A 22,289-nucleotide genomic window follows, 5' to 3' on the forward strand; every position below is an offset into this window, starting at 1 on the left:
ATAATTACATGATGTAACAGTGGAGGTTGAATAAAATGCACTAAAGTCCAGTTTGATGAAAATTATGAAAGTGAAAGTGTAGGGCTTAAATGAGGGATGTGAAATGTAAAGTTCAGTTTTATAACCCCGTCTTCATCCCGTTACACACACAGGCGTGGCTGTCGCTGGCGTCTTCACCATAGCAACGGTCGCTGAGGATCATGGGTAGGCTAATGTAGCCGCTTCCACTATCGTACAAAACTGACAAAAATACTTGATTTCTAAACCAAAATTGAACGGTCTTTTGAATTTGGTTTTTTGGAATTTCGTTGGGAAACAAAAAAGTAATAGATCAGGTGATTTTGTTTTTCATTTTTTCGTTTTTACACACCAAACTTTAACAACAACTAACTAACACATATATCATGGCAGAAAGTGAACAGAAAGAGAAACTAAACTAAATGTTTTCCCTACAGACATCCTTCATCCTGCAGGGGATGCTGGAGGTTTCTGACCACTCCCAGAACTCCCGTTTCGGTTCGGCGTTGGCTCAGATCCCCGACATGAACGGAGACGGATTCAGGGAGCTGGTGGTCGGAGCACCACTGGAGGACGACCACCAGGGGGCGGTGTACGTGTTTTACGGTCACGACAAAACCATCCAACCGCAGTACAGACAGGTGAGTGACTCTGAACCAGTAATAGAAGGAATATGGGCAAGAAACCCAAACCGTGTTAATCCCTCCTCTCCCTCTCCAGCGTCTGTCTGCAGCTGGGTTTTCTGCAGGTCTGAAGTATTTCGGTCGAAGTCTTCATGGCGTTCTGGATGTTAATGCAGACGGGCTTGTCGATCTTGCAGTGGGAGCGCTGGGAGCTGCTGTGATCATCTGGTCAGACACATTTGTTTTTTTACTTAGGAGGACAACTACAACCACTACGTGCCTAACCCCCAATTTCTCATTGTCAATAAATGTCATGTTTGGATCCAAACCAACAATGAAATATGTGTATCCAAAGCCTGATATATATCTTATTCCTCCGTGCTGTAGACCTCCGCTGTTGTCCAAAAACTATTAATACACGTCAGTTGTTAAACCTAAGAAAAATATAGAAAATCACCAGGTTTTATCCTTTAAGAAAACAAAATCAAGCCTTAACCCCAAAATTTAATGGTTTAAATTAGACACTGATTTATTATTCTACTCCTGTAGAAGTGTTGGACTCATAATGGTCAGTTTTAGAAAAAAAGCTCTTTATCATCTTTTTTTTTATTCTGCACATTCTTGAAGCTGTGGAGCCTCCAGCCGAGCTGAGGAGCTGCAGAGGTCCGGTAACCTCACTGCAGATTTGTTTCATTTTCAAACTCGTAGTCTTCAGCCCAAACTGATGCCGATTCAAGTGACATCACTTAAGGCAATTTATCAGATTTCACACATCTCCCTCTGGAGACACAAAGGGATTTATACAACTTTTTTCCCCCATACGCAGTAGCACTCCCCAGCACTTGGAAACTTTGATGAATAAAATCATTTGAGTTTGCCTTTAGGTGGTCCAGTTTTTGACTGACTCCCCACAACATGACTAACACAAGTGAACATGACACACAAACACAGCGGGCTGACCAAAGCCTGCTCCCTCCATCCAGGTCTCGAGGTGTGGTTCGGATTCAGGCCAAGCTGACCTTTGAACCCGAGAAGATCAACATCTTTAACAAGGACTGTTGGCGAGGAGGGAAGGAGGTCACCTGCATGTCTGTGATCGTCTGTCTGAGTCTGGACTCCAGGACAAACACCAAGACCAAGACCAGGACGGATGTCGGTAGGTGGACGGCGTGAAATAAGACATGATTCTGTTTATGGATTTGAGATTTTGATATTGAAGTAATTACTTTACGGCAAGCCTTGGCTGGCTAGCAACTGATTGTGTTTTCAAAAGTTAATTATCAAGAATATCAAGAATATGTAGATGCACATATTTATATGTTCTTGGGGAATTTGGCCAAAAATTTGGGGAATGTTTGTGAACCTACTTTTTGTCTTGCATGTGTTACCAGCCACCTACCTTTACGTATTAAAGGTTAAATAAAAATAAATTAATAAAATAATTAGCTTTGCGCCATGTTTCGCCAAATCAGTTGGTTTTGGTCGTCATTCATAAAATGTTCAGATGTCCACAAACGAAGTCGTGTCTTGTACTGGAATCACTCGCTCAGTTTTACTCACTGAGTGGAAGAACATGATGCCCAAAGCTGGATTACTAAACCTGGGCACCAGATTTGCTTCCTGACATTTTTTCTGATAATTTGTGGCCCTTGTGGTTTGTTGCTCTTCCAGTCCCTCTCACTTTTACAGTTTCAGTCTGATTCATTCTCTAAAACCTCTCTGCACAGTGTCCTTTAACTGTCCGAATGCCAAAATCCATACGAGAGAAGTTAATCTTAATATAAATGCGCTATATGTTATTACTGTGAGCTCACAGCTATTAAACTTTAGAGCAATGATTTACAGCCTTGTTTGCCCTGAGTTTCGTCTCTCAGGAAACATACACGCTGCCCTGTCCTTTTGGTGGACGTTGAGGAAGCCTGCAGACACTACTCAGGGCTTCATTTAAAGATAATTCTCATAAAAAGACCTCATAATATTTATTATAAAGTATCAGGTCTTTAGTCATTATCATTATGTCATAGCCTGTGTATAAAGACGGACGTAGCGAGGTGTGACGTCTCCTGTTGCTTTGCATTGGAGCCGGTTTGAAGTTGAGTAGCAGTTTATGGTTGGCGCCATCTTTTCCGTTTGGAGCCAGGATCTTCCAGATAAGGAGTGCAGGGTGTCGCCCTTCAACGCTCTGGAAACATGCCCCGCTACCTCGGATGTAAGCTAACACTAGCTTACTGGGAACACCGAGCGCTGCACACTTGCGCCAAATGTATTAAATGTATTTATTTGTTTCTGAATATAGTGATTGAGACCATAATGACTCAATAAATATGAATGACTCAGTATTCTCAGAGAGAAGTTTTGAATGGGAGTCAGTTGGAGCAGCTAGCGGCCGTCGGTGGCACTTTAAGGTATTTCAGCCTTGAGCTGTGTTAGTTTCTGCTTGGTTAGTGCATTGTAATGCAGTAATTTACATGGTATGTTTTGTACACTACCGTTATTATAGAATGCATAATAACCAATTTAATCATGTGTTCTTATTTGCTAGATAATATGCTATACTTTATTTGGTTGAAGAATCAAACCCACACTCAGCCGAACAATGTTCTCTGTTTTCCCTGTTCAAGTGAAAACAGGCACCATCTCGCCATCCTCTACTCTTAGTGATGGTGGTAAACAGCTGAACTTTGATGAGAAAAGCTTTATACAAACAACAGATTACAACATCAATAAACAAGTGTCAAAACAGACCAGAAAGGTCAGACAACAGAACTCAGATTTGGACTCAAAGTGAAAAGCTGATTCATGTTGGAGGAAGTTCAAAGTGACAAGACCTACTCTGTGTTAATGGTGTGACTCTAACACACTCTCTCTCTCCTTCCCCTAACAACTAATGTTGATGTGCCTTTGAGCAAAGCCTTTGACAGTGAATGTTGACCCTTGTCTGTCACGACAGCATCGGAATCACACAGATGTTTGGCGTTTTTATCGTCCGTCTGTGTGTGGAAAGTGTTGTCCTGGTCTTTTCCTCGCCGCAGAGATTCCCCACAGTGCTTTTTGCAGCCACGCTGCTGTCGTGTCTCTGTGTAATTAGCTTCAGATGTTTGGGCCGGCTGCATGGAAACCTCGCTAACATGCTAACCCCAGCCAGCCGCCATTAAAATGTGTCACTCCTCCTCCCTCCATCACTTCATACCTTCATACCTTCCTCTCTTCTCTTTCTCCATCAGCTTCTCATCTTCCCCTCGATCATCTGGACCAGATTAGACACACACAAACAATAAAACATACACACACACACACACACATACACAGAGGTGGAGATGCATGCATGCACACACGCCAACACGCTACATGGTGTCAAAAGAACATGCTTCGGCGGACGGTGTTTCAGATGGAGGACGGGAGCCGAGGTCGACAAAATCTGAACCTCTGCTTTAAGATTTACTCAGGTTTGAGCTGGAGTTCACTTCTTACAGTGCAGACGTGGCGTTTTTGAACACGGACTGAAGCAGCTCAGCTCTCTGTGTGCTCATAAATCAAAACCAAACTTCAGTTGTTAAACAGATGAGAATGAGCTCTGCAGTTACACTCAGCACCAGCATCCAGCAGCTAATAACGAAGCAGGAAATGCATCACTCCATTAATCAATAGCAAAGAAGAAGAAGTTATTACTCCATTAAAAAGTCATTAGGAGCCCAACTAATTCCATTACTTTTGAAGTTAAAAAAGCTGGTGCTGTGGTGAATTTGTGGTTTTGGCTAAATGTGCTTAAACTGACGACTAATATGTCAGGTACCTTCTGTTAACCATCATCATCAGACAAACATTGACTGCGCTGCCACATCTTCATACAGATGTAGAAAGCTGCTCTGTGTGACAACCCAGATAGGCCACTTCAGGCAATGATGCAGCACTGCTGGTCTTCTTCTGGCCCAGAAAAAATGGTTGTGAGTCTGAAATAACAACACATGTAAAATAGCAAATATGGCCCAAATATCCCAAATCACACGTGGACCTTTCTCAGGTATGTGTGTTCTGGATCTGGATGTGGGCCAGTTCTGGTTTATCTGGTTTGTTCTCGGTTGACATACGGCTTTCTTGTGGCCCAGATCTGGGAAACAGGAACAGACCGCCCAAGTGCCATCATTCCACGAGGTATGTGGGCCGGATGAAAGTGCTAAAAGTGTCGGGTGTGGGCCGGATCTGGGCCAAAGCAATGTTGCTATCTGGGAATGTTGAAGTCTCACACACATTCACATGCACACACTCTTACAACTTCCCTGTACTTGTTGTTACCTACTTGTTGGCTCAGGCACGATGTCTTCCCTCACATCCTGAGTCACAATGATATTCATCTACAATATGTAATATCAGGTATCAATAAGGAATCTGTCTATTTTTATATATACTATATAGTTTGCATGTATATACTTCATTTAGTTTACTTGTTAAACCAAACCTACACCCTGGAATACCTATGATTGGCCAAATAAATGGTTACAATGATTGTTCCTGTTTCTGGATGGGAAGCCAGTGAGGGATCCCCTCCTTGTGGCAGCGCTAATGACCTCTATGGTTTTATCAGGATGTCTACAAGGTTATAAGTATCTCTGATGTCCCGATCACAGATAAACGTCCATAACTCTGCTATGAAGTCAATTTCAAATAAGATGCTCATCATAACTAACATGATATAACATTGCAGATGTTTCCTTTTAATCATCAGGTTTAGAGTTTTCTTCAGTGTCACAGTAATCCAGAGATAGTTGTCTGTATTCATGGTCACAGTGCAAACAGGAAGTGTCAACAGTTCATTCAGGAGGACTTTTCATGCTGACAGTCTGTCAGAATGAAAGCAAAAGCATAACTAACACTGACTCAATGGAAACAACACTTCCTAACTGTAAAAACTTATGACTAGATGATTCCCGATAACAATGGGAGTAACAAAATCCATTTATATTGTTTTTCGGTTTGCACAATCACACTGAGGTTCTTTCTTCACCAGAAAGTGTGACTTGGAAGCATTATCAGTGATGAACTCTGGGTCAGAGAGCGTTTCAGGTCTTAGATCATCAGACACCCACACCCATGCAACCCAGCCGGGGTTGATCAGTCCCCAGCTTGTGTCCAAGTAGACCATGGATTACTCGTCTTGATCCACAGCCACCACAATGCTTTTTCTGCTGCTTTGATGATGTTAGTTCTGGCTCTTTTTTCCTGCAGCCCTCTGATGCCAAAGAGACTGAGTGTCCGACATAGAGACTCTCTCTTCTATCTGTTCATATACAGATATTCTCCCTGTGTTGAAACCTGTGGACATACAGCCAAAAACTCAAACCATTTTCAATTAAACAAATACATAAAAACTTCTCTAAAACACATATAGTAACACTCATATGAACATTGATATTTCTGAGTAGCCCAACCTAAACAAAATAACAATATATGTCAGACATGTAGTGACTAATAAAGGGATTGAAAAACCAAGAATTAACAGCCTGGGGTTTAAAGGGTTAAAACAACAGGAATGTGAAGATCGTCAGTGGTTTCGTCATCTCGTCTCCCTCCTCTTGAGTACATTCACATAAAAATATCTTTTTATTTTGCCAACTTTTCAGTAATTCACTTAAAAGCTGTGCAGCATTTGGAAATAGAACCGATGCAGTTTACACTAATGAGCGCACACAATGACATCACTTCCTTTTATATTACCTGAAAGACCTGTAAAGTGTGTTCTCTGTGTATTAACAGTCTCGTTGAGCTGCATATGCGCTGGATGAGACTGGACTGATTTCCCTCCGTTAAGCCCTCGTTCTCCTCTTCTTCTTCCTGCTTCTCCTCTTCTTCCTCTTCCCAGCTGCTTGGTTCAATATGGTGTTGGACGAGAGGCGTATTCCTCCGCGAGCTGTACTGGACGAATCAGACCGACAGCAACCCAGGACTGTGCTTCTGCCGGCTGAGAGCTGGCAGAGCTGCCAACGTATCGGCTTCTCCGTCCAGGTCAGAACAATCTCACAAACACACCTCTATAAAAAGGTCAAGTCAGAGTCAGTGAAGTTCCCTAAACACACATAAAACATCATCTACCCTCTGGCTGACTGTTTATCTGAACAGGAGACAACAGATTACGGACGTCCCATCACGGTTCTCCTGGAGACGGGGTTGCAGGACCCAGACGAGGGGCCGGTGTTGGACCCGGACTGGCCGAGCACGTTGAGGGCCGAGGTGAGAGTCGGTCACGGTATTTTACTTCCAGTGGATGTTACATTTGTCTCTCAGAATCTGTTAACAATTATTCTGAGAGTCTGTTAACAATATATTTTGATTGTGTGGTGCTGTCTCTTGTAGAATTTTTCTTCCTGACAGGAAATGAAGGCTCCTGAAACAATAAAAGTATTCGAAAAACAACAAATATTTTGGATGGATTGCGGTTATATTTTGTACAGACGGTCATAGTCTCCAATAAAATGAGAATGTTTAAAATTTTTGGAGATAAATGAGTTGGCCTACCTGGTATGAATATCACATTAGTATTCAAATTTACTATATTATAGCTGCGTTCTTGTACTATATATGTTGTGTTTGTGTGTTTTTATGGATAAATTATAATTATTGTGTATGTTCTGCTTTTGTTATTATTTAGTTTATTTGTGTTTAGGTTGTGTTTCTATGTCAGGCGGGGGAGGGAGGGGGGGTTTATATACTTGTTTCTTGATTTTTTTCTACCTTCTTTAAAGAAATGTCAATAAAAAGATGTAGAAGAAGCCTTCTGACTCTGGTGATCCTCTGACTTTTCCTCTAGCGCCACCATGAGGTTGACATTAGTGATTTTTTTTGGGAAATATCTCAACAACCATTTGATGGATTCAATTTGTTTAGACTTTCATGATGTATTCTTAAGACTTTGGGGCTCCACTGTCTTTTCCTCCACTGCAACCATGAGGTTCAGTTTTATAATTTAGTAATAATGTTAAAATATCTTGACAAGTCTTGCATGTGTTGCCATAATATTTGGTACAGACATTCAAGTCCCCTTCAGGATGAATTGTAAAAACCTTTCATCTATTTTTCCGTCGTCTATTCAGCTGTTTTGTTGCTTCATCAAAGAGAAATGACATAATCCTCGTCTCTCGCTGTAGCTTCCCTTCTGGAACGGCTGCGAGCAGGAAGATACCTGCGTTCCTGACCTCATCCTCAACAGTCACACTGACCTCATGGATGTCCAGTGAGTAACGCCAGCTCATAAACACACAAACACACACACACACACATATTATTATCATGTTATTAAGGAACCCAGATAACAGTTTCCGTGTTTCCCTTGAAGGCAGTTCTGCAGCTCCAAAGAGCAAGCCGCCTGGTCCATCTGCAGCCAACAGGGGGCGTCGGAGGGCCCGTTGTACGTGGTGGAGGCCGGGCGGAGGAGGATGGTGGTGTTCGCTCGACTGGAGAACCAGGGAGAGAACGCCTACGGAGCCACAATCCAAATCTCCACCTCGAACAACCTGCTCTTCTCCAGCCTCATAGTCAAGGTGTCGTAGTACCACTTTAATTCTATCTAATTATATATAAATCTCAAATAATCAGACACTGTGGAAAAAAAAACTGACAGACAGGAGAAAACATCCTGCAACAGAGTGGAGAAGTTTTATCATTATTTATTGTTCAGGCTTTCCAACGAAAACAACTTTCAGTTTTCATGGATGGGAAGCCAGTGAGGGATCAGGCTCTTTTTGCTGCACAGGTTGCATGAACTTCAGAGCAGTTACAGCTTCAGGTTTTCTTTCAGGTCACTAAAACGCAAAATTTTAGAATCTCACATAAGGTGCGTTTCCATGCACCTGTTTTTATTCACATTTTCAGTTTGCGCATAAAAAAACCCTGAGTGGAGACGCTAAAAATTCAACAAACTAACAAACAAAAAAATCTAGATATGTTTTAAAATGTTTTATTTGGCTGAAGTGGGGAAGTTGTTCTATCTATAAAAGAAAAATGTGACAAAGTGCAATATAAACAGACTTGAAACCAAGCGGCAACCTCCGGGGCTGTAAAATGAAGCCAATGCGGAAGTGCCAAAAACTGCAGTTCCTTGAACGGCCACTAGAGGCTCCAAAAGCGAGTCAATCCCCATAGACCCCCATGTTAAAATGCCCAACTTTACAGCAGAAATAAACATGTTTAAAGCCTGGTACAAAAAAACGGTTTTGGTCTCTGTAGCTAATTTCCTCTTTCATGACAACTGTACGGGGGGTGAATTTTTTTATAACTCACCTGTTTAAATTTAATTAAGCCGTAAAGTTATGCATAATGAAGGACATGGCTGCTTTGAGTGACAGGTCCGCCAGCCGCTAGGTGGCTTGTTTCAGCCATTCGGCCCCGCCTCTTTGCCCATTTTTGATTGGCTGGGAGTTAGGCAGAGTCACATACAGTCACGGTAACTACGTCCGTATTTTTATACAGTCTATGATTGAAACATGTGACTTAAACATCACTCGAGCTTCCACTGAAGAGCTGAAAACATCAGATCTGTGTGGAGCGATGAGGAGACTGTAACCCTCCTCAAATTAAATCATGAAACAAACAGAAATGTCATATTTCCATCAGGTTTTCCATCATTTGAGCTTTGACTGCCGCGCTTTTAATGACGTCATCTCGTTGTGTCTTCTTCTACAATGGATTAATGGCACCGCCTGGAGAATTAGCGCCACCTACTGTTTATCTTGATGAACTAAATGTTTGCATAGCGGCAGTGGATGGTTGTCTTTTGTCAATTTTTGTGGAACTTCAGTTTTATTTTGCGCTACATTTGGATGGAAACTATTGTTATAGCGGATTTGGAAATGTTTTATTATTTTTGTTGCTATTTATTTTGACAATTTATTTTTTATTTTAAGTTTCTTAAGTTTGTGGATCTCAGGAAAACTAGCAAAGATTGTTTGGCTCAAATAGTTTTCTACACCTTTAGTTTGCAGTGATGAGGACCGCAGTGCAACATTGATTATCTCTCTCTCATAATCTGGAGAGAAAAAAGAGCTACAACTCTGATCTATCAGCTCTAGTTGGTAATGAGCACTGAGACTCATCATGTCAGACGGAAAGTGACTCTATGACTCACCAGGCTCCTCGTTCTCCGCAGGACCAATCAGATATTCAGATCGAGTGCTTCTCTGAGGACAGACTGGCCAATCAGAGGAGCTGTAACATCAGCGCTCCATTCATGAAGTCGTTGTCTCAGGTAGGTGCTGACATCTGTACATAATTACTAAAGACCATCTATGTCCTTAACGGATCATTTACTGCTACTACTAACATACTACTAATCTAAGTAATAATACACCTTTATCATTTACAGTATATATCACTACCATCTTACTCAGCATGCGCAGTGGCCTCTTCCTGACATTGATGGCCAAAGTGCAAAACCTCCTATCTGCAGAATTTTCTATGACATTTACTACATCTTTTTACCTGAAAACAAACTTAATTTTATTTTTAATTTAATTTTAATTATTAAATTAATTTAGAGCATCGTTTTGTAGAACCTCTTCCAACTTGCACCAAGTGCAAAAGCTCCTATCTGCACTTTGCGAGGCATTAACATCTAGTTGGTATTGTTAACACATAATATAATAATATAGTCTAAAAACAGTGTATTATGTATTGGGTATCCTTAACAAATAGCATTCTACAAGAAAACTAGTTTTTTTTAGTTTTCTCAAAAAAGTGCATATTTCAGATAGGAGGTTTTGCTCTTCGGCCATCGACATGATAATACTTTCCAGAGACTCTTATTAGTCATTTGAGCAGTTTCTAAACTAACTAAAGTAGCCAAACTCTTCATAATGATGTCACCCAGTGCAGCTGTTTGGCTCATTAACACATTTTTAATAGTTTCTGGACAACAACGGAGGTCTACATCAATCAAAGAGGTATGAGATATATTAGACTTTGGATACACGCACACACAGTACTTCTAAGTAGAGTTGATTTGGCTTTGCACATATTTCTTTGACAATAAGAAAAACATAGAAAATCGCCAACCTTATCATTTACTGAGAAATGTGTGATGTTGTTTGTCTGTGCTGCTCGTTGTTGTTGCTGCTTTTCTTGGCCAGGACACTCTTGAAAAACAGATTTTTTTACCTAAATTCCTGGTTAAACTATAATTGTTTAGCTGGATTTACATAATAAACTGGCAATTATTCAAACACTACAGTATGATATAATTATAAGTGGCATCATTTTAAAGCTTTATTTTATGAAACACAACAATATCGAATCAATCCAAACATTTGAGTGAAATGTAAGTTTGTATAATTGTGTAACAGATAATAAAACAGGTGTGAGACCATCAGACAGCTGTTATATAGTCAGACTAATGATAGTGATTAAACAGAGAAGGAATATGCTTCGACGGACAGCCGTTGACTAAAATCCTTCATTAGTTTAATGATCGTCCCTGTAAACACGATCACGACCCCACCCCTTCGCTGTAAGGCCCCCCGAGGGCCCCCTGCTTCACAGATGCCTGTCTGAATAAAGTCCAGTTTATTGGTCCAGACTGTGGTGCAGATTATTGCCGGTTTCCTCTTAACGAGGCTTTGGTTGATGAAACAGGTGAGATGTAGCCGGAGGGGGGGAACACATGAGGCACAGCTTCAGTCTGCTCACAGAGACGCAAAAAAACACGAAAACACAAACCTTTAACATGTCGGGATCCGTGTGACAGACGAAGCATTGCAGTTATAATATCGTAAAACCGTTGAGATCTAAAGGCGTAGGAGGATCAGAGGCTTGAATTTTTTATTTTACGGTTCTAATTTGAAAGTTTTTAAAATATTTCTCACTGTCCTTTAACCTCATTATTTCTGCTCTAAGACACCGCCGTCAGCTAGTCGTCCTTCTCTCTCTTTCTTGTGGTTTTGCTGTGATCAGGAAGACCTTGTGTTAACATCATTATGCAGTCTCCAAATGTGCTTTGTGGAAATCCACCTGGACCTTTTCATGAATAAAACACTGTAGAATCATCACACTGTGGGCAATTGTCTTTAAATATGAGGCATGTATTCACTGGTATTTAGTTTACAGCCTCGTACTGACCTCCATCTGTACAAACAATCATACACACACAGTTATTGAGACTGAAAACAACATTTTTATTTTAGGTGGACAAAATATTTCAGTTTTTACTGACTTCAAAGACCTTCTGCTCTGTTTCTGTGTCACCTTGAGGGTTTCTGACACTTTCACAAGAATCTTTGAGAGGTTTCTGGCACAACTTCATCTACTTCCACGGTGCACAGAGAAGGTTAAATCTAAAGAGGTCAAAACTCCAACAACACTATATGTATACAGAACAGCTTTATTGTTAAACCAACGTGTTTCAGCTTGTGGTCTTCATCAGGGTCTTCATAAAACTCATTACAAAACTCAACAGCTTGTAAATAGAGTAGGTTAGTAGGTTATGTATGAAGCAAAAAAGGTAAAATAATATATATGAAAGACAGTAAATCGTGTACATCCAGACACACATCAGCCAATGGGGCATCTACAAAGATGGTGTAGCGACTACTTTTCAAAAAAGGCCTCTAAGAGACTTAGTAGGCTCCTATATGTGACACAACCATACAAAACCATCCGGAAGTCCAGATGACGTTTTACTGATGATAAACAAAAATGAAAGAGTCTGATAAGCAGCTGTTGCACAAAAAATATACAAAAAAATGCAATCTGACTGTCAAAATAAAGTGATGAACAGACGATAGTAATGATGGTGACGATGGTGACGATGGTGACGGTCGACAGAAAATATCAGAGCTCTGCCAACTCCCTTTGACCAAAACTCCCACCACCACCTGAGTGAACAGGTTAAATAATAGGAAACCACACCCATGTGTCAAACAACGTAAGTGATGCAGTATGTGATGCCCACGTCAATATATAAACTACATATTTTAGCTCCTACAGATGGGTTGGATATATGGTCATGTGGCTTCAGGCCAGTCGTCTCAGACTAACAGAGAGGCAAGAGGAGGTCCAAGAAGGGACATGGGTGACTCCGTATTTGGTTTATTAACAGGAAAAGTGCAACTGAGGGTTGGTACTTGGGTTTGTACAGATGAGGTCTTAATCCAAAATGTGCCTATTTGATATGGCATACTTTAAAAACACTTACACACACATCATACACACATCTGCATACTTCAAGTGTTGCTGGAATTTTGAGCTCTTTAGACGTTTCATTTCTGGCAAGATTATTAATACATGCAGACATGCATACATTTGGTTATGTTTCTGCTACAAAAGAAGATGTTAAAAACACAGATATGTGCTGTAACTGAACGTGATGCTGTCAAGTTAATCAACAGGAAGTTTATTTAATAGCAAACCCCTCTCTTCCTGTCCAGGTTTCTTTCCATGTGGAGTTTGAGTTCAGCCGTTCTGTCTTCCTGGATCACGTACAGGTTCTCATGACGGCCAGCAGGTGAGACGGCAGATGTCACGCTGACGTTTGTTCTTCACTTATTTTATAATGTGATGTTGAAGAAGAACTTAATGTATGCAGAGAGAAGTAATTACATTGTAGGAACCGATATTTGTTCTCTCTGTCACATTGTTTAGTTTAGGCTTTAGTTTTTGGTTTTTATGCACGAAAACCTCACAAGTCTGTGCGTACGTGTGTGTGTGTGTGTGTGTGTGTGTGTGTGTGCGTGTGTGTGTGTGTGTGTGTGTGTGTGTTGATCAGTGAGGGTGATGAGGGTTACCCAGACGACAACATTAATGACATCTTCCTCCCTCTGAAGTACCAAACTGACCTCCTCTTCACCAGGTGAGTGATGTCACAGTGATGTCACTGCATGAGATGAGATTACAGACATATTATTGATCCTTCTGGTGAATCTGTTACTGTTGCAAGAAATTCACAGAGAAATTGATCATGTACATAAATTCTGTGTGTGTATAAATTAGGAAATATCTCAATTCTTTCATGAATACAATAATTATTTATCAGCAGGATTAAAATAAACGTGTATCTGAACAATCAGATGTATCAGTTAAAGGATGTATTGATATTTAGACCTACATATATAACTGAAGAGTTTGGATTAAAGATGGATGATCAGCACTGTTTTACTGATGTGAACCGTTTTACAGCATCAGAAAACATGAACAGCTTGATGTCTGGTGTTAGTTTATGAATGAAGGAGCTGTCAATCAAACCGGGACTGATATCATGATCTATTTCTGTGTTTTAAAGGATCAAATCAGCTGCAGTTCAGACATATTCTGGGTGAAATGACCCTTTAAAGAAATAAGACCAGTGGACAGTGATTTAAATGTATTTCTCTTATTTCACATGTTAAACTCTTCTTCTCTTCTTCCTGTCAGAGACCCCAACCCTCCTCGGTTTGAAATCAGATCAGACTCCTCTTCCTCCTGGGATCAATCCGGCAGCGGCTCTCCCACCTTCAACCTCACTTATTATGTGAGTCACAGAAGCAGAATCACTTCCGCTCATGTCACAGCATGAAAATAATAAAATCAATCACATGCTGGCTCACTGTCACACTCTCACGCTTTATGGGGGACACTTACAAGTCAAAATATATACTGGGAAACATAATATACTTTAGTCTATGGCAAGAAATCTCAAAAACAACTCTCCTGATTGATATGAAAGTTGCCGAGAATATTTATAGTCCTCAGAGGATGACTGCTAATGATGGTGACCCCCTGACCTTTCCTCTATAGCTACCATGAGGACATTTTCAGTGTTTATAATCAATATTTTTAAGATAAAGTATGATCTGTCAGTGTGTAATGTGTTGGTCGTGGCTCGTAGTGATGAACCTACAGAGAATTATCAGTGACTCTGCAGCTCCTCTCGGCTTTACGGAGCTTTATAGTGAGTTTCAGCTCATTGTTTATCTGTCTTTACTGTTCTGGTTCACTCTCAGAGCTCTTATATCGTCGTTTTCAGCCTCAGCAGGCAGCTGTTTTCAGAAAAAAAGCTCTAAAAGTCACTGTACACTGCCTGCTCAGCACCAAACAGACACAGTTAGCTGTAGACTAGCTGGTAAACATAGTGGAGCATTTAGCAGCTAAAGAGCCAGATATTTCCCTCAGGAGTTGGTGGAGAACAAAAACAGAGCTAAAAGAGAGTGAATATTGGACTTACATTCACCAGGTGGACAGAAACACGACTCCACATGAATGATAATGTTGCTCCGTAACTGTTGGATGTGGAAATAAGCAACTGTTTGCTAACAAGTTCAACATATCAACTTAACATGTGATGATGTGTCAGTGTTGTGTTCACTACTTGTTTGTGATGAAAACTAGTGGACAAAACATCAGTTAATGCAGGATAGAGTAAGTATAGAGGGAACTCATAATTACATAAAAGAAGATGGAAGAAGTAAAGAAAATGAAACATACGAGCCAACGACCCAAAATTTTCCATAATTGTTAAAAACCTTTCTAATTCAAAGTGCTCTACTTGAGATGTGATACACTTGTCCCAGCACTTCTCTTATTCCTGGAAACATTTCCTCCAGTCATCTTTTCTCACAGTGTCCAGAAGCCTCCTGCGATTCTTCCTGGATTTCTTCCACAGTGTTTCGGTCCCAAGTTTAGTTTCACCAAACTGCAGGCAGATGCTTCCCAGTGGAAAATCCAATAACTACACCCGACTCCTGTGCTATCAATGGGTTATGGAATTTTTGGGCTCCCCTTTGTATGTGTCTGAACTCTTGCGTGTTTAAACTGTTACAAATATTGTCTTTTATTCGGCATATTTTTCAAGATAAGGATTAAAAAAACAAGAAAAATAAAAAGTAAATGACCAAACTTTATGACAGAATAACTGCTCGAATGTTTTGAACATCACAAACAAATGAGACGTAACTATCAGGTCCAGTTTTCTGATGTTGTTTATTTCTCTTTGTGCATGCAGATCCAGAACCTGGGCATGTTCTCTGTGCAGGACGTCCTGTTCAGAGCTGATATCTGGGCCGTGAGCAGGCAGGGGAACCAGCTGGTGAAAATTACAGAGTGCAGCATAGAGCAGGTACGAGAGGAAATGTTAAAATAAACTTTAAAGATGATAAATGTGAGGAAGCTGTCTTTTTGCTGCTGTAATAAAATAGTAAAAGGACACTGCAGAGGAAAATATTACTGTGGTAAGAGCTAACGCTTCTCCTTTTCCTCTCAGCAGGTAGCCGGGTCTCACTGCATCGTGCCTCAACTCAGAACAACCAATCAGGTTACAGCTGAGGACCTGTCTCACCTGTCACAGCTGGTAAGTGATGGTTTCTTCATACAGCTCAGTCGCTAAGCTCAAGAGAAGTCCAGGAATCAGGAGTTGTTAAAGAGAAGTGTGTGTTTTATTTTCTGTGTGTGTGTGTGTGTGTGTGTGTGTGTGTGTGTGTGTGTGTGTGTGTGTGTGTGTGTGTGCAGAACCACAGTAACAGCGTGAGCATGCCGGTGCAGTGCAGACTGAATCTGCCGGCCTCCAGAGAGGTGAAGTTGACGCTCAGAGGAAGACTTCAGCTCCCCGCTCTGCTCGCTGTGAGGCATTTCAAAATAAAATGCATCTTTATAGAGCTTTTCAAAGGTTTTATTTTGTAGTTTTCGATGTCTGACTATTGTAATTTGTAAATATAGAGCGCAGACTGCAACCAAAGTGGAACCTGAGAGATATTCTTATTTTGTGAGGAACCACAAGATGTTTAATGGAGCTCCTGAGTTGAATCGAGAAACCTTGATTTTCTTATTATTAATACGTTGGGTTTCACTCAATGGCAACCACTTCCTGTTTCAGATAAACTTCAGGTCTCTGGACTTGCTGATTGCCGGGGCCATCCAGCTGGAAGCATCCAGTCCCATGTTCTTGCAGGAGGACAGACCTGTCAGACAGGTAAAACTCTTCTCTCTACTCTCAACAACTAATGGATAAATACACTGATGAACATGCAGTACTGTGCAAAAGGTTTCAGGCGCTTTAGATGTTTAGTTTCTTATCCATCATGCAACACCATCAGGGAGGCGTCTGATTGGTCCAAAATTTATTCTGCAGCATGACAATGAGTCCAAACATCCAGCCAGAGTCATTAAGATCTACCTTCAGTGACAAGGAGAACAAGGAGTCCTGCAGCAGATGGTCTCTGATCTCAACATCATGGAGTCAGTCTGGGATTAACATGAAGAGACAGAAACAGCAGAAGAAGAACTGTGGCAACTTTTCCAAGACGCAGGAACAAACTGAGGAGAACTGCTGCTGTTTGAAAGACAAAGCTGCTCACACGAAACATTAATTTACTTTAGGTTTCTGCTGTTTACTCAACTTTGTTTGAGGTTAACTGATAAATCCAAACTATTTATTGAAAAGCTTTTATTGCCCAAAACCTTTGCACAGTACTGTATGTCTGAATGAAGCTGTGACTTCAAGTAAGTGAATTATTTTTGTTCACTTCAAACAGGTCATATGTTCTTAACTTTAAACTCTTCCTGCAGTGCCCCCTGGTGTGTGCACGCTGGTGTGCACAATTTGTTTACATGTGAAACTGGTTTATTTATTAATACTTAGTCATTAGACCAAAGTCCTAAACACACTGTTATAACTGTGAGACATAAACTGTATGAGATATAGAACTTTGCTGCCATCTGCTGTCTGAAATCATTATTACAGTCAAGTTTCCTTCATTACTGCACATGTTTTATTATAATAAAACATGTGCAAGGGGTGGACAAAATAACAGAAACACTATAATACCATCCAGTGCATCATTGATGCAATAAGTTCTGCCTTCATGAAGCTTAAAATGTGAAGTTTTTGCTGATTGTGTTGATTTAACTTGTTGCCTTTCTGTGTAGTTGCAGTTTAATCGCTTTTATTTTGCTTTATTTATATCACACTATCCTGTATGTAAATACAGGTGCTGCAATTAACAATTATTTTCATTATTGATTAATATGTTATTATTTTCTCAATTAATCAATTAGTTTGGTCCATAAAATGTCAGAAAATGGTGAAATCTTGTTTTGTCTTCAACTCAAAGATATTCAGTTTACTGTCACAGAGACTAAAGAAACCAGAAAATATTCACATTTAAAAGCTGGAATCATAGAATTTTTTCTTCAAAAATGACTCTAAACTATAATTGATTATCAAAATAGTTAGTGATTAATTCAATAGTTGGCAACTAACTGATTAATCGACTAATCGTTGCAGCTCTAAAATATGCATACATGTAATTTTTACAAAATCTCTTTAATGTAAATGTCTTTAAAACTTTCATGTATTAATTCAAGTTCAGCTGAATGTAAAGCACTTTGAAACTTTCCTTTCCTTCCAACTTCCTGTTATTTTGTCCACTGTGCGTGACATTGATGTCTCGCTAAATAAACTATGACGTCCAAACATTAGAAGCTCAAACACAAACTTATTCTTAGAAAAGTATATTTTCTGTTTTTTATATCTTAAAGGTTATTCAAACTTTTTCATGTCAAGAACCCTAAACTGACTCAAATTAGACCACAGACCCCCATCTGACAAGATTTTTGCTTTTGGATGTTTTGTTACAGAAAGTGTATGAAACCCATGACCAAATCAGTCATACATTCATGTTACTTATGGATGAAATTACAATGAAAATAAATAATTCCTCCCCTTGCTGGGGATCCCCTTGAACCCCCTCAAGGACCCCTAGAGGTCCGTGGACCCCACTTTGAGAACCACTGATTTATAGGAAATGAGATGAAGTCAGTTTGGTTAATCAGGTGGGGAAACCTGCAGAACTGAGTAGATTTAATTTGGTGGGTAGATGATATGAATGTCTTCTTTGTGTTGGAACTGCAGATAATCCTGGAGTTGAGGAAGGATGAGGATTACACCATTCCTGTCTGGATTATACTGGGAAGCACACTGGGAGGACTGCTGCTGTTGGCCTTACTGGTCCTGGCCCTGTGGAAGGTACACACACACACACACACACACACACACACACACACACACACACACCAGGCACATCTGGGGACCCTCTAGAACTCATTAAAATGGTTCAACTTTGTGGGGACCAGTATTTTGGGTGTGAGTGGGCTCCCGGTCTTGGTTCCCTTCAAATATAGAAAAACAAGACCTCACACACACACTTCTGATTCTTCGTCCACCACTGACGCCTTACTGGAAGATGTGATGACTGGGTATTTTCCACTAACATCAAACATTGTTTTCTCACTGCAGCATCTGATTATAACAACAAATACGTATATTTGTCAAAGAACAACAAAATTGCTACGACACCTCTTTCTGGTTATTTTGGAGATTGTTATGTTTGGTCCAGTGTGTCTTTTCATCATGTTTTGTTTGGTTGAATAAAGAAAATGGGTTTGAAATTGCACAGAATGCAATTTCAAACAAATGGAAATTTTGATTTGCAAAAAAATAACTGATTTACTGTTGGATCTTTTTCTGTTTGGTATCTTGAACGAGGCCCCATTCAGACTGGATTCATGTCTGTAAGGGAGGTGATCTGAACTTTATCCAGTCCTTCTCCATATGTGGGTCATTTTTCACCTCCAGACCCAGTAATAATTACAGCAGCAATGACTGACTGTAATTAAAATCCCGTCCAGATCAGTGGTGGAAGAAGTATTCAGATACTTTACTTCAGTAAAAGTAGAAACATCTTAATGTAAAAATACTCCATTACAAGTAAGAGACCTGCATTTCTCAAGTATTTTCAGCTAAATTTACTTAAAGTATTAAAAGTAAGAGTACTCGTTCTGCAGGCTGTGTCTGATATATAAAATACTGTTAATAAAGTACATCATTAATACTGAAGCATCAATGTGTGAGCAGCATTTTACTGTTGTAGCAGGTTGACGTGGAGCTGATCTGAACTACTTTATAAGGTTCATGAGGAGCTGATGATGAGATGATCATTTGTGTAGGAAAGAAGAAAAAAAAACAAAGTCCTGCAACATAAATTTAGATTCATTTTTTCAGATTTTCACTTTGATTTTTTGTGAAATATTGGAGAGTTTGACCTTTTTGGGCTTTGAACAGTGATTTATTTGTTTCCCTCTGAACTGTAGTGGAGTAGAAATATCAGGAGAAATAAAATGGAAATACTCAAGTAAAGTACAAGTACCTCAAAATTATACTTGTTGTAAGTACAGTACTTGAGTAAATGTACTTAGTTACTTTCCACCATTGGTCCGGAGCGACATCTTTATAATTTAAAGTGGATCTCTGAGTTTTTTTCCTTCTACTACAGATACTGCTGTTCTCTTTCATGCCCATTTTCACTTGATATTTGTTTACATTTTTGCAAATTGGCACTTTTAAAAGTCTGCTGAATTAGCTGCTAGCAGTTCCTGTTTGCAACGTACCTGCTGATGTACAGACAAGTATCACTGGATTACTTTGATAAAAATGTGACGATGCCAGTGTTGAAGCCTCTTTTTTCTGATTTTTAAGCATATTTATGGAGGTTTATTTGGAAACATTCACCTCATCTGAATGGAGTTTTAGTCTACCAGCTGCTTCCAGCTGAAACTTTAAATATTTGTACTGACGAAGCTTCTGTTGGTTGTTCTCTTTTCTCCTCAGCTCGGCTTCTTCAACAGACGGAGGAGACAGGAGGAGGAGGAGCAGCCTGTAGCCAATGGGAAGGCAGCGGAGGAGCTATAATGTGCAGGCGACACTGATGCTGCGTTCGGTCGGTCCTCCTCAACGTGGAAAGTCTTTTAAAAAATGATCACATGACCAAGTTCTGTGCTTGTGTGGTTTTAGTCACAGCATGAACTGGAGCAGAAAAAAAAACAGACATAAACTCCTCAGTTTGTTCCTGTTAGCAGTCTGGACATGTTGTCCGTCGCTACTTGTAGCCTGTTTCAGGCGTTTACATAGAGAAAAACAGAAGTTAAAGGGGACATATTCTGCACATTTCCAGGTTCGTATTTATATTCTCTGCTTCTACTGGAATATCTTTGCATGAATTCCAGTTAAAAACTCCTTATTTATCTTATACTGGTCCTTTATTCAGCCCCTCAGTTCAGCCTCTGTCTGAAACAGGCTGTTTTAGCTCCTGTCTCTTTAAGGCCCGCCTCCTGATGAGCCCACTCTGTTCTGATTGGTCAGCTTCAGGAAGCTTCATCCAGCTCCAGAGGCTACGTAAACAAACTATAGCAGCAAGATTTCACTTCTTTTTCTCCTTCTTTACTCCAAATGGAAACTTCTCAAATCCATTTGTACATGTTAGAGCCTGAAACAGATCCGTAATATGAGAGCGGACAAAGATTACAGAACGGACAGACATTTATGGACATGTGACAAGCTGACGACATCATCTGGAAAGTAAAAAAACATTGCAAACAAAGCTTCCAGTGCAGCTAAAACCTGGACTTTGTCTTACAGGGAGCAGTTTTACATCAGAACAGGATATAAATGACAGAAAAGAAATCACACAAAGCAGAATATGTCCCCTTTAAACTGCATTTTACTATTAGCCTGGCATGTGGTTTGCTAGCTGAGTGCTACTTCCTGGCTTTAAATTGAGAAACTGCAGACTTTATGAGTTGATGAGGATCACCTGAACCCATCACAAGCCTCCACCTGTCACTCAGGGACCCTGATTGCCCCCCATCCCCCACCCTACCCCACCCCCAGCCAATCGCTCCCACCAGTTACAGCCATCGTTAACCAAACATATTACCACACCTCCGATCAGCTGATGACACTTTTAAACTTCCACAGACGTGGTTTCAGATAGAATATGCGACTAAACCGGTAAAACCCGCCCGACCACACGTGTCACTCGATGCCTCACACGATGACGTCATGATGATGTGAAAACATGCTGAGCGAAGCTGCTGAGTCGGCACGTCTCTACAACGAAGCTGATGCGTAAAAACCGATGAGAGTGATGAAGAAAAACAAATCAAAATACAGTAAAACCCAGTTTATAAAATAATAGAAACCATTTAAAACCAAATGAAGGCAACACAAGACTACCTAAGATGGCTTTCCTTTTTTTTTATACTAATGGGAAAATGTAAATGCATCTTATGACCTTATATTGTATATTATTTCCAGCTGATGCACTTTGTTGTATAAAGTCAAACTTGAACTTTTTTTTTTGTAAATATTCACATGTATGAATTCACAAGGATAGAGGCATTATTGTTTGATTGATGATTTCTGCGGTGTGTTTGTACTGATGTGTGATGCCACTCTGCCTGTGGATGAACTCCATTCACACAAGTTGGATATGTGCAGTATTTTGTGTCCATATTGATATCGGAAATAAAGCGAAGAAATGTGTGAGTTTTTTGTGTTTCCTGTTCATAGGGAGGTTTGGCACTGGGAGCTTCCAGGTTGAACCAGTCTAACCAGTTATCTGATGTTTAGTACATCCCCCTCTGATCCTCTTACTTCTAGATATGCGTCCAGTTATTCATTGCAGTTACTATTTTATTTAGATTCTTGCACATTTATTTAGTTTTTTAAGATTATTTGTTCATTGACAGTCAGTCCGCCTCGTCTGACCTTCTGGTTTAGTTTCCTTTTTTTTTGCAGAATAAGTTCAGTAACGTCACATACGACGGTCTGACCTTCTCACTGTGAGTTTAATGTTTGGGTGC

General features: G+C 40.2%; 1 protein-coding gene across 4 annotated transcripts in view; it reads left to right on the forward strand.

Moving 5' to 3' along the window:
• The window catches only part of itga11b (integrin, alpha 11b), a 48,255-nt gene extending 27,567 nt beyond the window's left edge, over positions 1-20,688 (forward strand). For 3 of the 4 annotated variants that reach the window (XM_042411356.1, XM_042411359.1, XM_042411360.1), the window contains 17 exons: positions 456-659; positions 739-869; positions 1,625-1,797; positions 6,499-6,641; positions 6,756-6,866; positions 7,781-7,866; positions 7,969-8,173; positions 9,778-9,876; positions 13,049-13,125; positions 13,387-13,470; positions 14,031-14,127; positions 15,598-15,711; positions 15,856-15,942; positions 16,101-16,211; positions 16,465-16,560; positions 18,502-18,615; positions 20,257-20,688. In XM_042411356.1, the coding sequence (XP_042267290.1) occupies positions 456-659; positions 739-869; positions 1,625-1,797; positions 6,499-6,641; positions 6,756-6,866; positions 7,781-7,866; positions 7,969-8,173; positions 9,778-9,876; positions 13,049-13,125; positions 13,387-13,470; positions 14,031-14,127; positions 15,598-15,711; positions 15,856-15,942; positions 16,101-16,211; positions 16,465-16,560; positions 18,502-18,615; positions 20,257-20,337 (2,013 nt within the window). In that variant the 3' untranslated portion in view covers positions 20,338-20,688. The remainder of the gene's footprint in view (positions 1-455; positions 660-738; positions 870-1,624; positions 1,798-6,498; positions 6,642-6,755; positions 6,867-7,780; positions 7,867-7,968; positions 8,174-9,777; positions 9,877-13,048; positions 13,126-13,386; positions 13,471-14,030; positions 14,128-15,597; positions 15,712-15,855; positions 15,943-16,100; positions 16,212-16,464; positions 16,561-18,501; positions 18,616-20,256) is intronic. The other variant, XM_042411358.1, reaches the window with a different exon arrangement.
• Positions 20,689-22,289: the final 1,601 nt, after the last annotated feature.

The sequence above is a fragment of the Thunnus maccoyii genome, chromosome 5 (assembly GCF_910596095.1).
Source record: "Thunnus maccoyii chromosome 5, fThuMac1.1, whole genome shotgun sequence".
NCBI classification, from domain to species: domain Eukaryota; kingdom Metazoa; phylum Chordata; class Actinopteri; order Scombriformes; family Scombridae; genus Thunnus; species Thunnus maccoyii.